Source organism: Boleophthalmus pectinirostris, unplaced genomic scaffold (assembly GCF_026225935.1).
Source record: "Boleophthalmus pectinirostris isolate CB_2022bp ecotype Guang Dong unplaced genomic scaffold, ASM2622593v1 HiC_scaffold_39, whole genome shotgun sequence".
NCBI lineage: Eukaryota > Metazoa > Chordata > Actinopteri > Gobiiformes > Gobiidae > Boleophthalmus > Boleophthalmus pectinirostris.
Window position 1 is genome coordinate 28,751 of NW_026571350.1, and position 20,174 is coordinate 48,924.

A 20,174-nucleotide genomic window follows, 5' to 3' on the forward strand; every position below is an offset into this window, starting at 1 on the left:
TATAAAGAGCACCATTTCATGATTAAACACTTTATTGGTTCTAACAGGAGTTGAAGTTCAAGTGGACCAAGGACATGTCTTAATAGAACAAAACTGGGAGCACTATATTTCTAATAAAATTGGCCCAAAAAAAAACAAAAGCCATCGGTCTAAAAATGACTTGGTGAAAAACACAATTACATATCTGGCTTGATGTGTGATGCATACTGATGTCTTAAATTGTTTGTAACTTTGGTTTGGGAAATCAAGAGTTTATATGCATGCACTTATCAGGGAGTTTAGCTGAAATGAACGATACAGCCACAATGTCAAAGGAAAAGCATTTAGTATAGCAATTGCAGATTATTGTAACTTGCAAAACCATGGCATTGTCAAGTTAGTTTTGCTGTCTGCTCCTCTTGTATCGACTGTAATTGAGTAAAAGAATAGAGATGTTTTGTATGTAACACAAATCCTAGATAGACCAGGTTATATCATAAGCACCAAACAGGACAAAATGTGTTTATCACATTTTTAAACCAGGTTATGTTTCAGAGAAAAGTGGTGCCAAAAAATGAAATTTGGGTGATCTGGTTATGCATAAGATTGAAAATGAGAGAGAGGAAAAAAACTCTTCGAAAGTATAATTTTTGTGTGAGCAACAATGCTGCTGTTATAGTGGTATTGTGGTTAAAACCATTTCAAAAGGCAGACATCTGGACAATGTTTTTGAAATAAATTTTCGGCTGCCACGCGGACGCCGTATTAATTTATGGCCTTGCCTTAAATGTTAAAGAGTGCTCCTTCACAGTATATCATGCAGAGTTGCATAATGAAGTATCTTGAATTGTCATGAAAAACGTCTTGAAGGTAATTTCTTCTTTCTGTACAAGTTTAAGTGTACACGAACTGTACATGGGATCAAAACTATGAGATTAGATCTGTATATTTTAGGAAGCCCATTTGAGTCTGGTAAGTGATAAGTAGTAAAATACATTAGCTGTTGTACATATTCAGTCTTGACAATCAAAGGTTAAGGTTGTGATATAATTGTACTATGAATATCAATTTGAACTTTTTTTTTTTTTTTTCCATTTTCTGGCACAAATGAGCTTCCATAAAAATATTAAAAAAATAAACCTGGGAACCTTATTTACAATTTGACATCTTACTCTTATTTACATTTAATTTTATCTCACATCTCTGTCTTGAAATTAATCAGTCCCAACACTTGGTATTAACGCTTCAGAAAGGCAGACTAATCACAGTTTTGAGACCCAACTACTGTGAATGGTGATTAACTAAGGATCTTAGTAAACATTTAAACTGGGAAATATGATGTTCCCAATAGGTCATTTAAGCTTTAAGCACTTGTTTCACTTCAAACATGAAATTCTTTTCCCCAAAGAAAAACAACTCAGATATGTTTTAAATAAAAATACATTTCCAGCCCTTGTTTTTGTCCACATTTGTGGAAACAAACACATTACAACAGCCCCCTAATGTGTATTGTAGTTCTTAACGTTTGGACTAGAATAAAGCTATATTTGATAGATCCTAAAATGTTAGGATAATTGTTCTCCCAGGTTTACTTCTACAAGTATCTTCAACACAAACTTCACTTTCCACAATGTTTGCCTGCACCAGAGCTTCTCTGACGTCTGAATGGCGGACAGCTCGTCTCACTAGAGGGCCCTCTCCTCTTGTTCTTCTGTCACCCTAACAGACTGGACCATGTGACGTGTTTAAAGTGCAGCTCCTGATGAGTTGAGTGGCAAGAAAAAACACATGTGAAGTGTTCCTTTAGTCACAATGAGCCTTAATATTCTACAGCCTGGCTTGTTGAAAAAAGGCCTGTTAAAATAAAACAATACATGTGTAAATAAATCTATTATAACAAAGCTTTTACTTAAATGCAGCAACGTAATTCTGACCTTCAAATAGGTTTTCAAAACTTTGACGTCTGGTTCTTGCAACACATGACACAATTCCTAGGAATGGGATTAAAAGCAAATGTAAAAACAATGCTAAAAACAATTCTTCTCACAATCTTTTTAACCGAGTGACTGGTCAATCCAATGGTACCTGTGATATCTCAGGAGACACTTGAAGAGAGGGTAAATACTCCTGTTGAAGAAACTGGATAAACTCCGGTCCCTGAAACAGACATAATAATAAACCAGTTCAATACATTAGCCACTGAAAAACACAATTAGCTCATTTTACCCGTTTGAGATGAATCATTTTCAGGGTAACTGCACACTCAGACAGCGTCTACAAAAAACAAACATTTTAAAAAAGGCACAGGGGGCAACTTTATGAGGAGTATTTAAAGCTCACTTACTAGCACTGTCTGAGCATCAGAGAGGTCAAAGGTTGGTTTAAGAGGAGCCATGAAACAAGCAGGAACTATGTTTTTGTAGATAAAGTCAGGAAAGCCCACCATGCCATCTTTCCCTCCTGAGAATATAACCAGAACATGACTTAATAAAACTGCAATAAAAAATTATATTTTTCTTTCATTATAATGTTCCATTACCCCACAGCTCCACTAATTTGGCAAGGATAATAAAACAAGTTTTTTGAGCAATTGGGTCAGGGAAGTCAACAGCCCCCTGAATGATTGTGAACACAACCTGTTCAATGTTTTCTGCACCTAACAAAAAAAAACAAAAAAAAAAACATGTATTAATTAAATGTTTGCAATTATTATTAAATATGTATATTATAGAAACAGATTTGAGGCTTCAGCAATCAATGTGCTACGTGAAATCACAACTATGGTTTGATAACTCAACACAGTAGTTTTTCATTCGCTCATTTTGCAGCACTATAAAACAAAACAAAACAGACTACAACCCAATGAATCATGACCGAAAGGGTTTAGGCTGAATTAAAAAGTACTTATGATACCTAACCCTTTAAAACAATGACAGAATTCCAAGAAAGAAAGGCATAGCATGTATGAATTAACTGGTACATGTCACAGCACTAGAAATATTTACCGTGTAAAATGCTAACACATTCAATATCAATTTTAGCCATTATATAGTGTCAATGTTACGCACCCTGATTGGCCATCACCTCGTTCATTCCACTTCCTGTTATAGTTTGAATGAAGCTGAAGTAGCTTCTCCTCAGCATCTGCTTCTCCAAGGCAGCTGCTTGATCATTGTCCTCCGCTGGTCGGGCTAACACCTCGAAAATGGCAAGTACAAGTGGCATGAAGATCCGCTGTAGGAAGGGGGACACCTGCCTCTGTCATGGGGACAAACATGGTTCAGGAATTACATGAGGGTTGTGTTGACAGAAGGTTTTATAACATGTAACTTGTATGTTCACCTTAAACTTTGCAGTGATTTGGCTGATAAGTGGAATAAATTCTTGCAAGTCCTTAGCCTCACAGTCTTTGAGCATGTGTTCAGAAGCAGATGGAATAAAGGGCAGCACCTCCTCTTCAAGACATGATCATTCGATGGAGGAAGGAGCGCACAGAGCTGCGCAGCACTCCTCTTTGAACAGGGCAACTCAGGGCAGGAAGAAAGGTCTGGAGGCAGTCTCTGTAGACCTCAGTGCAGCCACACTGCTTCACCGTTTGTTTGTTACTGAATGCTTTACTGGTGCGGCTAGCAAATGCAACATGCTCATTGAATACTGGGACATAGCAGTGTTAATATGATACTACATTCAATTCATACCTAGCAAAGCCCACAGCATGGCTCAGGCAGTCTGCAAGAGCAGCCTGTCTCTCCTCGTCTGTCTCCTGCAGCAGTTTGGCGAGAAGCAACCCAAAAGCTTCCATCAGTGGTGTCAATAGACTCCTCATCATTGCCTGTTTCCTTTCCACTGGACTTTCACCATTGACGATCAGAATGCCAGCAGTCTCAAACATAAACAACTGATCATCACTTGTTAAAAGTGCCGGGAAACCATTTTCCTAAATCATGTAAGAAAAGGGTTTTCAGATTTTTTTCAGCAGTTTACATTTGAGAATTCCTTACAGTAACCCTAATGACATACAGGTGGAGCAAGTGCAAGCAGGTCTGGGATCCTGGTCAAAATGTCCTCAATAAAGGCATTCATGTGTTTACTGGTTTTGAAAAAGGGATAAAAAGGTTAAAATCTTAGTGCGCTATATTTATATAAACTAAAACCTACAGCAAAGACTTACTGCAGAGTTTTGATGAATCTGGAAAAGAGGTAAGCTACTCGGCTACGGACTTTAGGGCTGTTGTGTCTCAGTCCTCTTTGGTCCAGAAATGCCATCTGTGCAAAACACGAATGTTTTAAAAATAGAAAAAACACAACTGTTGGAAGACTTGCAGGATTCACTTACCAAAACATTAGGAATGTGCTGAGGCTCCACTATGAAGAATTTATCATATCGTACTATAGTTTCAAAGAACTCTAAAGCCACTGAGCTGTGCTGATAACTGCTCACGCCACAGGACACCAACTGCGAGATATTAAAAAATAAAGTTGATAATCATAACATATTGATATTTATATTGATGCCTCAAAACGTACTGTTCTCATCATTTCCTGAAGTGCATTTGTCTTTGCTGTGTCTCCAGAGAAATGTGCACCATGAGATGCAGGCAATGCCTCTCCAAGCATGTACACCAGCCTTATAGCCACTTCAACCTCCATAAATGGAGCTGTCTGCCAATTTCTATGAATAAAAAAGGAGACAGGTGGGTTCATCTTTTAAATTTAAGTTTCAGTTAAAAAAAAAAAAAAAAAAAAAAAGTTAAAAGGATAAATATCTCACTGCATGGCATTGGTAAAGACTCGGCGTACAGCCTCCAGCAAAAGCTCGGGGGACACCTGAGCCAAACGATCCAACAGCATCTTCAGCTGTTTCCGGTACTCTACAAACATTGCTTCATCTTCACCTTCATTCTCAAAGTTGTACTCATCGTCATAGGTCAATTTTTTCATAACTGCAAGCATTACTGCCTGTAAAACACGTATTAATTATGTATTTGAAGAAAGTAAAGAATGTGTATTAAAAAAAAAAAAAAAAAAACTTGCCTCAATATTTGCCTTCTGCTGATCTGTCAGCTGAGGAAGCTACAAGAATATATACAAATAATGAGTCACTACTGTTTTTTTTTTTTACATTCAAGAAAGAAATTGTGAAGAGGCCAAGGCAATCAGGACAAATCTGCAACTGTGTAATGTGGAGTGCAGTGCTGTTTTGTATGTTGTAAGTTTAACATCTACACAAATAAGATTGATTTCATTAATCACAAAAGGTGAGCTCACCTGTTTGAGGACATGCAGGTAGTCATAGCAGAAGCCCACTATGTTTGCTGAGATATCATCATCCTCATGCACCAACAATTGCAGCAACAGTGGCACTTTGGCCTCCAAAGCCTGGAGAGTGTCAGCTGCCTCCTTTACATTTCCAGCTTTTGCCAACTTAGTCCAGCTCTGCACCAAACTCAGCCCCATACCATTTACCAACCGAGAAAACTTTGCCAGAAAGTCAACATCCTCCTCCTAGTGAAACAAAGTTTTAAAATGCTTTTCCAAATACCCTTGTCATTATATTGTAATGTGTGAGCGTCCATGTGCAAGTAATTTCCCTTATTTGTCTTAAGCCTGCCACACACTACAGGATAATTTAGGACCTTATTTGCTCTTTTCCTGACTTCGGGAAGGTAAAAACCCAACTTTGGATCTTCGTATGCAATTTTTTATCTGCTACACTCCTTGTGTGTGGTATCAGTGAAATCATGAGCTGCTCTGTCACATCGTAATCACAAAACATCACAGCTACTGCACCAGGGGAATGACAGACCGAGGCGCAAGATACAAAACTCAGGCTATAGTAGGGGTGTCATGGTTCACAAAATTTACGGTTCGGCTCGGATCGCGGTCAAGGTTTTCGGTTCTGTATGGTTCTTGTTGTCATTTTTTCTTTTTAACCTTTAATCTCCAGAAATACACTTCATCATATGCTATGTTAACTTAATTATGCACAATTTAGGATACAGCATTAAAAAAGTGATAAAATTATAGTTAGTAATGTAATCATGCACAAACTGAATTTGACTTGACTTTAAGCACATTATTATTGGACATAGGCAGCTGTTGTGCTTCGGTGAAAAAATGTTACCACCTTCCTAACCCTCCTCAGGAGTTGGGATACTTGGTTTAGTGAGATTGCACTCTGGGCTGCAAGGTTAAGGGCCTGGCTCCACTGCACGTGTATTTTGCCCTACGCGAGCGTAAAAACTGCAACATGTGGAATGCGTGGAAAGTGAATGAGGGCGGCTTCATTGTAAGCGCTAGATGTGCATATGGAGCAGCGTATCATGCGTGTGTAGATTTCAGAAAATAGGATCCATCCTATTTTTTTGTCGCTCTACATGAGTAGGTGCATATCCCTGTCAAAATACATATAGAGCATCTATTGTTGTATTTGTGCGTTTACCATCAGCCCAACGTGCTCCTGGGGCAGTTCTGTGTCATGTGAAAGAGCCCAGGTCCAGAAAGACTGTTCATTAGCACTTTAAAATGTACTTTTGAAATCCTTGCATTGGCCCTGGTCACCCTGTGCAGAAGGTAAATATTTATTTTATTTATTTATTTAATTAATTAATTAATAGGGACAGTGCATATTAATGAACATCTACAACATTGCAGTGTAAATATGCCAGATTATAGCAAGACTGCTAATTTCCATCTGTAGTCCCTAGGCAGGTAACACCACAAATTTAAACAAAGCAAAAACAAGTAACAAATCTATACTAAAAGTGTCCACAAGTCTGGTTTTTCTTTAGCCACTCTTAAGGAGGACTTGAAGGTGGCAAGAGTTGAAGTTTCTCTTATTATTCTCTAAATACAAGCCTGTTCAGCTGTTAGTTTCACCGTAGACCTGATACAAGTGGCTAAACGTGTCAAATTTGATCGGCTTTCCCAATGACAAACACAGAGCCAGTGCTGCGCATGTAAGTACTGCTCAAGCTGTCGGAGCCGTCTTTGCATTGACGCGTGGCTGTGGTTTCACGAGGTAACGACAAGGGCGCATCCTCCATTTCTAGGTGGCCCTCCTCTCCTACTTGCCATTTCTACACGTGACGTGCAGCACGCACCCTCCACACCTCTTCTTTTGTGCCAAAGCGAAACAGGTTACATAGGGGCACGAGGCTACAATGCGCATGCTGGGAACCAAGGATACCGTGCAATACGCACATGTCCCGAATCGTGACAAGAGAACCGAACGGTTTGGCTTTTTTTCCATGAACCGTGCCACCCCTAGGCTATAGAGAAAATAATTAAGCAACTTTATTACTCACCCATCGTAAAGTTGAAAAGTTAAACTCCAGCATTTCTTATCAATTAGAGATTGTGTCCTTTGCAAATAATGACACCCAATCCACAAAATTGTGCTATTAATCCAACTGTAGCCTTCTTTAAAAAGTAAAAAGGCAAGAGTAAATTCTCACGTAGTTCTGTTCACATAAATCCACACAGCTGCTACTAAACACACTTCTACTTCCTATGAAGTTTATCGACAGCCTATTGTACATTAAAAGCATTTATTTGAACTACTGCACAACATTCCGAGTTGTTTTAATGCAGACAAGTGGGGTGTGCTATAGTTTTAATAGCTCACAACTTTTAGCTTGCGGTGTGATGTCTCTCCACTGTAGTCTTTGTAATCTTAAGATTAAAATCTCATGAGATTCTCCTTGTGTCTGATCTGTGCTTTTTGTCACGCGTTTCAAAATTGTTTAAGGTAAAAAAAAATCCTGTAGTGTATGGCGTGCTTAGGTCTAAGAAAATGTGGATACAATGTATAGCAACACTATTTAGGCACTATTTAAGTTGTATAAAATGTATGACTTACCTGTTCCACATTGAAGAAGCCGGCACTTTGCAATACTTGGCACAAAGACTCGACCAGTTTGGTTTTGTCCACAGGATCCATTCCTTTATTGACTATTTCAAACAAGCAGTCACATGCTTCCTCTCTGAGCTCCTCCATGGACATTTGACTCAGCAGCAAATTCACAAACCTAATAACATATGAAGAAATAAACTGTCAAAACTATGTTCATCCAATATACCCATTAATCCCAGTCTTTGTAACATTAATGTACAACTAACCTATCATTGGCAATGAGGTTGAGGTCAATCCAAGACACATAAGCCCCCACCACCTCCAAACACAGACATGTGAGCTCTGGATGTGACTGCTGGTACGTCTGCAGAATCTGGAACCATGACTCCACTAAACTGGGGATGCACTGCTCACGCATTGAATCTTTGATTAAAGTATTTCGGCGCGTCTCCTAAACCAAGACATGGCATATGATCAACATAATGTGATCACAAATTACTTAAACAGATCCTAAACAGTTTTGTCATAAATTAAAGGAAAGGCAGCAAAGGTGAACACTAACAAAGAGGAAGATACACAGACCAAACAATTGTATGTTGTATATTTATACTTATTATGGAAGTGTCTTATTTTGCGTCTTATTATTCTTATTAAGCACCTAATTTTTATTTTTTGGTAAATGACAGTAAGGATTAACACCAAATGCAGGAAATTGGGCATTTCTGCAAAACTGTTTGATACAAATATTGTGAATACCATAATATTGTATGTGTAAGACACATTAATATTGTGACACTCCAGGTGAATATGCTGATTAACAATATACACAGATAATGATGATTGCCAGACTTGCCTCAGGTGAGTGCATGATGTCACGGTCCACAACCTCCGCATCAATGGCCATGAGTGTTCGCAGGTAAATATCAACACCGTGAGGATTTGAACCGACAAGTGACAGAATATCAAAGAAGAATTTGGGCCACAGAGTTAGGTACTCCATGACAAATGTGAGGGCCAGCACTTGAGCAGCCTTGTTTCTGATGAAGGATTTCTCAGGCTGAGGACTAATTAGCTGCACAGAAGAAAAGACACAGCTATTCAGTACCATGTAAATGTATTGCACACAACTTATTTTTCCATGTTTTCATGAGATTCAATTAATGTAATTTATAATACAATGCTCCAAAAAAATCAAAAGGAACACTTTGAAAATGCATCTGATCTCAATGTGAAAAAATATATGATGGATATCTTTACAAATACGGACAGGGCCATGTCTTAGGAAGAAAAGGATGCTACCTCTTTTTATGGAAATGAACGATAGGTGCACTAGAGTGACAACAATGAGACAGCCCCTAAAACAGGACTAAATTTGCAGGTGGAGGTCATTTCAAATTTCTCCCTCTTGGTCTTTTTTGGTTTGGTTTTCCCCTAGTGCTGCTTTGGCTAAAGTGATTATCACTACTGGGAGTAGGAAGTCTTTCATTAACCCTACAGAAACTGCACAGATTGTCCAACTTCTCCAGGAATGTGTGAAGAATCCCTCAGTCGTCCAGGTAGAATCCATGGCGAGGAGAAAATTCAGTTTGTCGACTGGACAAAAGTTGGTTTGGTTGAAGACGTTTCGCAGCTCATCCAAGCTGCTTCTTCAGTTCTGGTCAGAATGCTATTCTATTCAGGTCAATGCCTATTGACCTGTGCAGGTGTGGGGTCTAATTAGCATAACAATGAATGGCCATAATGGAGCTTCCACACCTCTGGACCTGACCTTGCTAAACCTATTGTTCTCTTGTTTGTTTTGATTTAGCTTTGAGGATGGAATTGTAAATAGGAGATACATGGTGTCTGAATCCTCCATTTCTGTTTAGAGAAGGATTCTCTTTCTTAACAAAAATGGTTTCTTTCACTCCCCTCTCAAACCAATTCTTTTCTCTGGCTAAAGATTTTAGTCAAACCAACTTTGGTCCAGTCGACAAACTGAATTTTCTTCTCGCTTCTCCAGGAATGGCACATTCAGACGTGCCGTTGTAAGGAGATTTAATGTGTCTCCCAGCACAATCTCCAGAACATGAAGATTTCAAGTGGCAGACAGTTACTCTAGGAGAGCTGGACAGGGCCGTAGAAGGCCCTCAAATCATCAGCAAGACCCATATCTGCTCCTTTGTGTAAGGGGGAACAGGCTCAGTACTGCCCATGCCTTACAGAATGACCTCCAGCAGGCCACTGGTGTGAATGTCTCTGCCTAAACAATCAGAAACATACTTCATGAGGGTGACTTGAGGGTGCCACATCCTGTTGTGGGCCCTGTGCTCACCACCCAGCCGCCCAGCACCGTGGAGATCGACTGGCATTTGCTAGATGAATTAGCAAGTCCGCCACTGGTGCCCTGAGTAGTCTGGTGGGTCAGTGATGGTCTGGGGAGGCATATCCATGGAGGGACGCACAGACCTCTACCAGCTAGAATACATCAATCTGACATACAAGCACATGGGAGCAACAAGATTTTTTAACCATTATGAGTGGCAGAAATTCAATTTTGACAAAATGGACTATCCTGACATCATTATTTAATTAGATTTTCAGGGTGTTTATAAAATTAAGCCCTCTGTAGGCTGAACATTTTATTTCCATTAAAAGATGTGGCATCCTTTCGTCCCCAAGACATTGCCCTGTCAATTTTTGTATAGATATATTATACACATTGAGATCTGATGCTTTTTTAAACTGTTCTTTTAATATTTTTGAGCAGTATATAAACATACTACTACATGGTTACCTGAAGATAAAGTTAATTAACAATCAAAGACAGAGGGGTCAGCAAACCACCAACAATGGAATAATGCATTACAAATGTACTACAGACACACAAGAAAATATTGTATCTCTCTGGTTGTAAAATATCGAAGTATTAGTAGCCTGTTTTACAAAACCTCTGTGTGCACAAATAGAAGCTTGAAGCATACACTGTATGCACAATTATTACCATATTATGGTTTTTATGTATATTCTCCAACCCCAAGGTGTATAAACTAGAATTCTTATGAATTCTTATACGCATATCAGATGATTGATGTGCATTTGTCTAATGAGGCAGGGTGTGGCTAAGGAGATCAACACCCTCATATCAAGGTGTGCAGAATTATTAGGCATTATTAGGCTTCTTTTCCTGAACCTAACCCAGGCAATATGGGCCAAAAAAGAGATTTAACTGACTCAGAAAAGTCAAAAAGTCTTTCATAGGGATGCACCACTCTTGAAATTGCCAAGATATTGGGACATGATCACTGAACCATGTTTTATTGCAAATAAAGAATCAAACATGAATCTACCAGGAACCTATTATCCTCTAGCACTGTCATTCTGAAGAACTGCAAACAACTTGGTGTGGCCAGAAAAACAAAGTGTTCAGTGCTCGGCCAAGAAGCACAAGCTGAAACGTCAAGACTGGACCAAGAAATATCTGAAGCCAGATTTTTCAAACGTTTAATGGACTAAAGAGATGAGTGACTCTTGACAGACCAGATGGATAGGCCCGTGGCTGGATCAGTAATGGGTACAGAGCTCCACTTTCACGCCAGCGAGGTGGAGGTGGGGTACTGATATGGGCTGGAATTATTAAAGATGAGCTTGTTGGATTTTTTTGGGTTGAATATGGACTCAAAATGAACTCCAAAACCTACCCAGTGTTTAGAAGACCCCTTCTTCAAGCAGTGGTACAGGAAAAAGTCTCATCTCATGTCATTTTTTTCATCTTTAAGGCCTTTACTGGCTAGCCACACAGTGGAGTACTTCGACGCATGCCTTTCTCATCGGACCTAAACCCTACTGAGAACTTGTGGGCCATTCTTAAATGGGAGATTTGTAGTGAAGGAAAATAGTCCACCTCTCCGAACAGTGTCTGGGAGGCTGTGGTTGCTGCTGCTCAAAAAGTTGATCATCAACAGATCAAGAAACTGTCAGACTATGGATGGAAGGCTTATGACCATTATTGAGAAGAAGGAAGCTATATTGGTCACTGATTATTATTTTAAATGTCAGAAATGTTTATTTGTACATTTTCAGTTGTTTGTTATTCTGACAGATGAAAATAAACAAGTGAGAAATGTTCATTTTTTTATTTAGTTGCGTAATAATTCTACCCAGTAATTGTGCACACATAGATTTTCATAGATGGAAGCCAAAACTTCACTTTTACTTTTATTCAGGTTTGAGGTTTATTAACATTTTGGGTTGACCAAGAGCACTGTAGTTGTTCAATTATAAAATTAATTCTCATGAATACAACTTGCCTAATAATTATGCACAGTGCACATGCACAGTCCTGTCTGACACAGGTTAGCATGTAAAGACATATAAAAATAGCCCCTCAAAAGTACTGTTGTTGTACCTGACACTGGAGCCACTTCATCAGGCACTCTCTGATGAGCTGTTGTTGAGGAGCACTCAGACCAGCATGCCTAAACAAACATAAATAGAAGATAAAATATAATTAAGTCCTCTGAGAGGGATTCACATATTACAGATGAAAGACTGTATAAAGCTGGTTAATAATTACTGATAATTGCCATCATAGCATGTGAATTAAAATGTATTTGTTCATGGTGCTGATGTTCTGAACATCTGAACATATAACATATTCCTTACACTGAGTAAAACAAATGTTAAAATGTAGTGGCAATTCACAGTAGCAAGCAGTTGAATTTCTTTTACAAGGTTTTTATTTTTTAACAATAGCTATGTGACCAGGAGTCTAAAATGGAAGCCAGTAAGATCTGTGGGTGGAGACAGGGGTACACAAGTTTTTAAGCCTCATAGCCACAATATTTGATAAATACAGAGTACTGACTTTTCTTTAGTTTGCTTTGGGTCACCATAAAATAAGATTTTTGTGTTTGCATAGTTGACAAAGGTCATGCATAACATGCCCTAACAAAGTATGGAGACATAAGACATGTTTTAATGTTGTATTTGATGCTAGAAATTATCATCAACAACTAACCTGAACTTAATTTGATGTTCCAAAACTTGAAAACAGAAAAACTTCACATGGTCATCACTGAAAAAAGATCAAAGATATATTTTATGACAAATCATAATTCTGCAAAAAAAAAAAAAAAAAGTCTTTCATCTTTACTCACTTATAAATTCCTTTCGCAAGGGCTTCTGCACACACCTCCCAAGCATCCTGAGACTCCTTCAGCTGCTCAAAATATGCCATCGCCTGGTAGATAATGAAACAAAACATTATTATATTAAAAGTATACAACTTACAGTATATTTTCTTAAACTGTTCAAATACATTTGATTTTGAGTAACTTTCTTAACACTCTTAAGCACGTAACAGAGTATGTTAAGATAACATGCAGTACCTGGAGGCTAAATAATGCCTTGTTGAGAAAACCATAGAAGTAAAAGTAAATAAGGATGGTTACCCTCTGCCTGTAGCGGGCATCAGCATTGGGGTTGAGTCCCAGGAGGGCCTGCTCGTCCATGACTGCAGTGACAGACTGGCAGGCCATTAGTGTGTTAGCTGTGGTCTGTGGAAGATTCACTCCTCTCTTCAGATGACAGGTGAAACTCTCTCATCTGCTGACACAGATCAGCTGGTTAAAATCAACACAGCAAGACTAGCTAATTACAATACAATGACTCAACTCTTCAGAATTGTTGTAGAATATAGATTTTTATTTATTAAGGTACATATTAATATCTATATTTGAACCAAAGCATGTTTTTGAGTCTTTAGAGAAGACATTTTGGTTTTCTGAATGAAAAAAATAATGCATAGGGCTGGGTACTGATTAAACAAAAATGTCTATACAATAGCATTTTGTCTTGTAAAAAAAAAAACCCAAACAAAACACAGTACTGTATCTTTAATCTCCTGAACCTCAACAATACAATATTTTATTAATTCCCATTTACAAATGTCCTCTAAAGTCTGAACGGACAGAATAGGCTGTAGATCTCTGGATTAAAAGACAATCAAGCAATCACATCACTGAGTATTAGAGAATCTAGACCTCGATTAATTCTGCAGCCCTAATTATTACACATGGAAAGTTTGCAAGAACCATTGCAGAAGTGTGCTAACAAAATCACCATAATTCAAAGAGTAGAAAAACCTGATTCAGTCCTGTTTTATCAAAAATCACACAAGGCTCAAAGGCTCCATGCAACGTGGTGCAGCATGCAGCAAAGTTGTGTGTGTGAGAATTACTGCATACAACGGTCTCATGATAGCATCTTGTACCACAATGTAGTTATATGCAAACACTGTCTACTTATATGCTTATGACAAAGACTACTAAGGGCTAACGTTAAAGCTTATGGCGACATCAGCACATTTGACGGACTGAGTCATTTCTTACCGGAGTGATGCAACATAGCACTAATGACCGAAAACACCTCAGATGGAAAAACAGTCTGTTGTTGGCGTTAACATGGGGTAGACAGTACTGATGGTCTGGCAAATGTGACACAGACACTACTCCTAAAAAGTTGACAACTCAGCGTTACAAGCCGTAGGCATCGGAAGCTAACGGCAAGCTACGGCTAAATTAGGCTAAAGGTTAGTCTTCCAGATGGTAAAATAAAGAATATTTTTCAGTTGATAAGGTATTCGAACAAACAGCAAATCTGGCTCAATAACCCTGGACAAATATTTAAAGGATAAATCTTATTTTTCAGTCCGGGTGGATCACAACTAGCATCATTTAGTTACTGATGTTTCTCCAACGTTGCTTCATTCACATCATCGCTAAGGGGACAAAAAAAAAAAAAAAAAAAAAAATCACACGATGCCAGACACCTTACCATCGCTTACACTTTTCTCAGGTAAAAACGTGCGCTCTTAAATACCCACCTTAACGAAACATCAGATGCCTTTGTTTTGAATCCAAACCATGAAGAAGTCGTCTATGCTACGCTTTTTAACTCACGCACACGACAGAAGCCACGGTGCGGCGTGTCCATCCGTTTAGCATCCGGGTCGGGCACACCCGGCACAGGAAGTGCTAATAGATCCATGCAGCTCCATGGATCTAGTAACTTTTCTGTTGTATATGTGTGTAGTGTATATATTGTATATTTGTATATATGTATCATAAATCAATAAAAAAAACTTTTCTGGCAGAATCCGTCAAATACTTTTCTCATGGAGATATTGCCTTGGAATGTCTGGAATGTCAGCATGGCAAAATCTGTGGAGAAGCGACCTCAAGTCAGAATGCCTGTTTTCGTAGGTATTTATAAAACTACCTGTAATTGAATGAATTTAAGATACAACTGTGTAATGTCTGTAACACTGAGATAGCACCTTAAAACATTGCTACTTTATGTCTATTTTTCTCCATCATCTTCAGGGAAACACGGCGAAAAGGAGAATGGACAAATAACACTTTAACGTCACTAAACATAAAATTTTATTTACACAATGGAACTGTATTTTCTTCACTAGAAATTAAAAAAGATAAAAGGTTGCTATTTCCTCTTTTTTATTCCCCAATAAATGTCTTCACAATTGCTCTTTGACAATGACAGCGTGCCTCTAGTTAAAAGGCCAGAATGATATCCACACAAAGGACACTTGGAAAAGCACAGATCGCTTGTTTACGTAAAAATGTTGGTTTCCACATAGTTTTAAGAAGCTTTATGGGGAAACATACACACAGGGTTCAATCATTTAGAAACAAACAAGAACCTGTTGCAATAAATAGTTTCCAGAGCAAAAACATTCAAAAGACACTCCAAAAGAAACTAAACTAAAACCTCTGCCATTATAACATTTACTGTCACCGCATGTGTTTAATTTGTAAAACCAAATTGAACGGACTATTACTTGGAGACTTAGTTTCTCCAAATGTCAAAATCTGCTAACTCTGTACAATAATTTGTATGGATATACACTCTCAAGTCATAACACCACTTCCTCCAAAAAAGTAAAATTCAAATAAAGAAGCGAAAAGATACACTGCCAAATTTCTAATAAAACAGCAGCAAGTGGAATGTAGCTGTGAATATCAGAGCCTACTTGAAAACATGTGATGTATCAAAAACAAATATTTCACAGTATAACCATCAAATTACTGGAGATGAATTCAGTTCAAATGTGCATGTGTTATTTAAAAAAAACAAAAAAAAAACAAACTGTGGTATGGTCAATAATATGAGACCAGTGGGGTTAATTAAGAGGAGGATATGGGCAGAGGGGTGAGATGCACCAAAAGGTGATTAAGGAAGTTTTAGCCTTTTTTCTCCTCCAAAATTTTAAGGAGCTCTTTGGCGTCTTCCTCGGTCTTGACACGTATGAGAAGTGGGATAGGAGTACTGGGGTTTTTGTCATCAATGGTTGGATTGGGAACACACACAAGCATAACATTGTTCTTGCCGACCATGGAACATGGTAGGGATGACTGTAGAATGATGTTCAGTAGGATGTTTCCTGTGAAAACAATGAGACACAACATATCATGATTAACATTATGCTTATGTCGCCATCTTTTTAAAAAAAAAAGAACTAAATATGGTTTCACAGGCTTGATCATTTACTAGCCTAAGGTGCAGGAAGGTGGCACCACCACCAGGTGGAGCTATTCTCACACACAAACCATCAAACTTGCCCCTTCATTCAGAAAAAGACTTCTAAATTGTTAGAAATCACACCATCATGGTTAAAATAAATCATGCAAGGTTTGGACATAGGTATAGCAGTGAAGTAGCACTGTAAATACCAAAAACGTACCCAGATTGGTGTCAGCTCGAATTATCATTTGAGTTTTGTCTTCTCCATTTTGTTTCAAGTGCAAAGTTCCCACTCCTTTTTCCTTAAATTCAGAATCCTTTTTGTAGAACATTTTACACCTGAAGTTTAAAAAAAACAAAACAAAACAAAAAACACTGTAGTCAATGCACTAAGCGAAACCATTTAATAATGTAATGTCTTCTGATGTATACTGTGACATACTTTTTGGAATAGAAAGCATCTTCCTCTTTTACTTCCTTGACTTCAGGTTTCGGCGGTTCTTCAGTTTCTTCATCTCCATTTTCATCTGTGTGACAGAATTAATATCTTGATTAATTCATGTTTAAAATAAATGGTTTAACAAACAAAAAACAAGCTCATATCTCTGTAAGAGCACTTGCCCATAACTAATAATTAGGTTCAGGATGATCACATATTTCTAATAGAAGTAAAAACACAGATACCTGTTTGTGGTGTGTTTTCACTTTTTGGTGCTGCAAAGGACAACGTTGGTTGGGAGCTTGTTGCTCCAAAGAGGGGACTCTGAGTTGAAGTATTGCCAGAAGAGAAAGAGAAACTTGGAGCTGTGGACTTTGAGCCAAATGAGCACAAAACTGTACTGTCCACCTTCTGACCAAAGTTAAAAGAAACACCAGTGGGAACTGATGTGGTTTTGTTTTGGGTCAACTCATCAGGCCCTTTCCCAAATGAGAACAAAGCTGGAGTTGGACTGCTGCTGCAAGAACTGAAAGAAGCAGCTGGAGGAGGAGCTGTGTTTGCTGGAACTGCTGGCTTCTCCCCAGAGTTGACATCGGTCGCTCCAGTCCCATATTTCTTCTCAATGCTGGTCAGGTGGCGTTCATAATCCCTGAAGATGGGGTTCAGATCACACAATGGGTTGTCATTGACATGCTTGGTGATCCAGTCCCGCACAGAGCAGTTAAGTGCAGTGAGTTGTCGACTGTACTCCTTATAACTGGTGCTGCTACTGGAGGCTGCGCTTTGAGCTGGGCTCAGGGATGAGCCATTGGTCTGTTTTGTAGTGATGTCAGCACTGATGCTAGAGGAGGCGGAGCCGTTGAATGCTAAACACAAAAAGAGGGATGTCAGTTACAATTTTGCAACTAAGCTCTAAGTCCCTTAACTTCACTGTCATTTCACTGTCACAAAATGTTAACACCTACCTCAGATTAGAATTGACTAAGCAAATATAGTGTATTTATTTGCATATTGCAAAACTTCATACCAGTTGCAGTGGTGGATGTGGGAGGTGATGTGAAAGTTCCAAAAGAAGGGACACCATTTCCATTGCTTAAACCTCCAAAACCTTTGAAACTGCCACCATTGCCGAAACCTGAAAAAGATGTTGAATTTGGTCCTGCACTTGTCGTCGACGGTGTCAGAGAGAATCCCTTAAAACCTTTAAAGGTTCCACCACCATCAGCCTAGCAAAAAAACAAACATTTACAAATCAGTTGGATGTTCCATTTTGGTAACAAAAATTTCTAATAAGACCAACAATTTTCATGTCTACAACTCTGGATGATAAGACTTGAACGTTAAGACGGCATACTTACCTCTGATCCAACATTTCTGCGCTTGGCCTTTTTAATAGCACGATTCTTTAAAATATCATCACTCGCCATAGAAAACGTCCCAGCCTGGAAAATAATACAGGGAATTAAAAAAATTGTACCTACAAGATAAATAATAAAAGGTATGGGATCATATTATGTACTCTCATCAAATAAACATAAAATTCTTACATTATTCAAGTAACAGCCAATATATGTCATTGTCAAAAATGACAACAGTGATTCCCACCCCAATTACTTACCTCCTCTCCCTCTTCTTCCTGATCCCAGTTTCGGTCAGTTAGCTCTTTGTCTGCAATTCTCTTGGCCATACCTACAATGTTGTTTAGACAACTTTAAACATTAATTTCCCATTATACTGGCTACTATACTAGGCATTTGAGGAAATATATTATGTATTTTATTGTATTGTAGTGAGCATTAAGTGCAACACAGCGGCAATCAGAAATAACTCAGTGAAAACAGAGCCACATATTAAGAGTTTTATTTACGATTATTAACAGTATAGATCAAGTTATTTTCTCACGCTATGTCCGAATTTATAACGTTAATTGTTGTGGTTGAGAAACGTGAAAATCTACGTAACATGACCACAAATGCAAATGTTATGTATTTAAAGATGTGTTAAAACTGGTGTCGCGGCTATCAACATTTGAGCCGATTCACGTTAGCCTGTATCGCTGCTAGCTGCTAAAGCCTATGGTAAACGCAAAAATGAGGCAAATCATTAAAGACAGTCTCAGCTTAAAACAACCAAAAGATCACATACCTTTTCGTAAATTGTTTCTCCAGTAATCTGTGAAATATTACTTCACACAAAGAAAGAATCTCTGAGTTAAATCCGCTGTATTTTAGACTAAACGCTCGTATCACTCACACCGCCATTTTACACCTCGGCATATCCGCATGTGTTCGCGCGGCCCGTCTACTGAGCATGCACAAAACTAAATTGTGGTTTGGGAGTTGTAGTCGCACATCCATGGTTGTAGTCCATTTGTCCCTGTTGTTTCCACCTGAGCAGGTGGGTAAGCAGCAGTATGTGTCCGCGCGTGCTCATTATTTTACAGTAGTTGCTCATACATTACAATATAATATAATAACACAGAGCGAAAATGTAAATAGTAATAATAAATTCTAAATAAGTAGCAAAAAAGATGGCAAGAGAAAGGTGTCAAATAAGACATTATATAAATGAATTATACAAATAGAATTACATAAATGTAAGTGTACAAGTCAAAATAAAATTGAATGATAAGTAATAAAATATAAAACCACAGCTATATACAAGAGGTCACAGCAAGACAATGTGCAACACATAATATGTGCAACGATGATATGATGATTGACTGGACATATGGTTATCCGTTACATAAGGGTGAGTTGTTGTACAGTTATAGGGAGTATTATCTGTTACATAAGGGTGAGGTGTTGTACAAGTTGTAGGGAGTATTATCTGTTACATAAGGGTGAGTTGTTGTACAGTTGTAGGGAGTATTATCTGTTACCTAAGGGTGACCTGTTGTACATTTGTATGGAGTATGGTGTTAATGTAGTCCTGTATCTCTCACTGTTTGAGCAGAGCTGTAGGAGCCTGTTGGAGAATAAGCTCCTCTGTGCTTCTAGAGTCTGGTGCAGTGGGTGCGCAGGAGTATCCATGATGGAGAGCAGTTTGTCCAGTGCCCTCTTGTCCCTCACTGTGACAAATGTCTCCAGCTTACAGCTGATCACGTGACCAGCTTTACGGATCAGTTTGTCAATCCGCCCAATGTTCCTTTTACTGATGCTGCTCCCCCAGCAGACCACAGTGAAGTACAGGGTGCTGATCACCACAGACTGGTAGAAGATCTCCAGGAATCTACTGCACACATCGAAAGATCTGAGCTTTCTCAGGAAGTAGAGTCTATTCATGTCCTTTTTGTACACAGCATTACAGCTGTCCCTCCAGTCCAGTCTGTCGTTCACCTGGACTCCAAGGTACTTGTAGCAGTCGACTATTTCCACC

The 20,174-nt window shown here is 38.6% G+C and overlaps 2 protein-coding genes across 2 annotated transcripts; both read right to left on the bottom strand.

The window, feature by feature from the left end:
• Nucleotides 1-14: 14 nt before the first annotated feature.
• On the bottom strand, nt 15-14,854 carry xpot (exportin, tRNA (nuclear export receptor for tRNAs)). Its single transcript, XM_055161198.1, is given in 25 exon segments — nt 15-1,833; nt 1,914-1,970; nt 2,065-2,136; nt 2,206-2,253; nt 2,324-2,439; nt 2,519-2,635; nt 3,048-3,237; nt 3,322-3,445; nt 3,447-3,605; nt 3,678-3,916; nt 4,000-4,069; nt 4,151-4,245; nt 4,316-4,435; nt 4,507-4,651; nt 4,751-4,934; nt 5,010-5,052; nt 5,248-5,484; nt 7,841-8,009; nt 8,101-8,285; nt 8,688-8,906; nt 12,222-12,291; nt 12,834-12,890; nt 12,973-13,055; nt 13,267-13,420; nt 14,700-14,854. Coding segments are annotated over 24 exon segments (2,913 nt in total). The 5' UTR covers nt 13,354-13,420; nt 14,700-14,854; the 3' UTR covers nt 15-1,806.
• Nucleotides 14,855-15,241: 387 nt separating this feature from the next.
• Nucleotides 15,242-19,093, bottom strand: nup50 (nucleoporin 50). Its single transcript, XM_020926487.2, has 8 exons — nt 18,942-19,093; nt 18,415-18,485; nt 18,155-18,238; nt 17,824-18,022; nt 17,042-17,662; nt 16,800-16,884; nt 16,578-16,696; nt 15,242-16,277 (listed from the first exon to the last, which is right to left on the bottom strand). Exons 2-8 carry the CDS (start codon nt 18,481-18,483, stop codon nt 16,078-16,080), a joined length of 1,377 nt encoding a protein of 458 aa, XP_020782146.1. The 5' UTR covers nt 18,484-18,485; nt 18,942-19,093; the 3' UTR covers nt 15,242-16,077.
• Between the last annotated feature and the right edge of the window lie 1,081 nt (nt 19,094-20,174).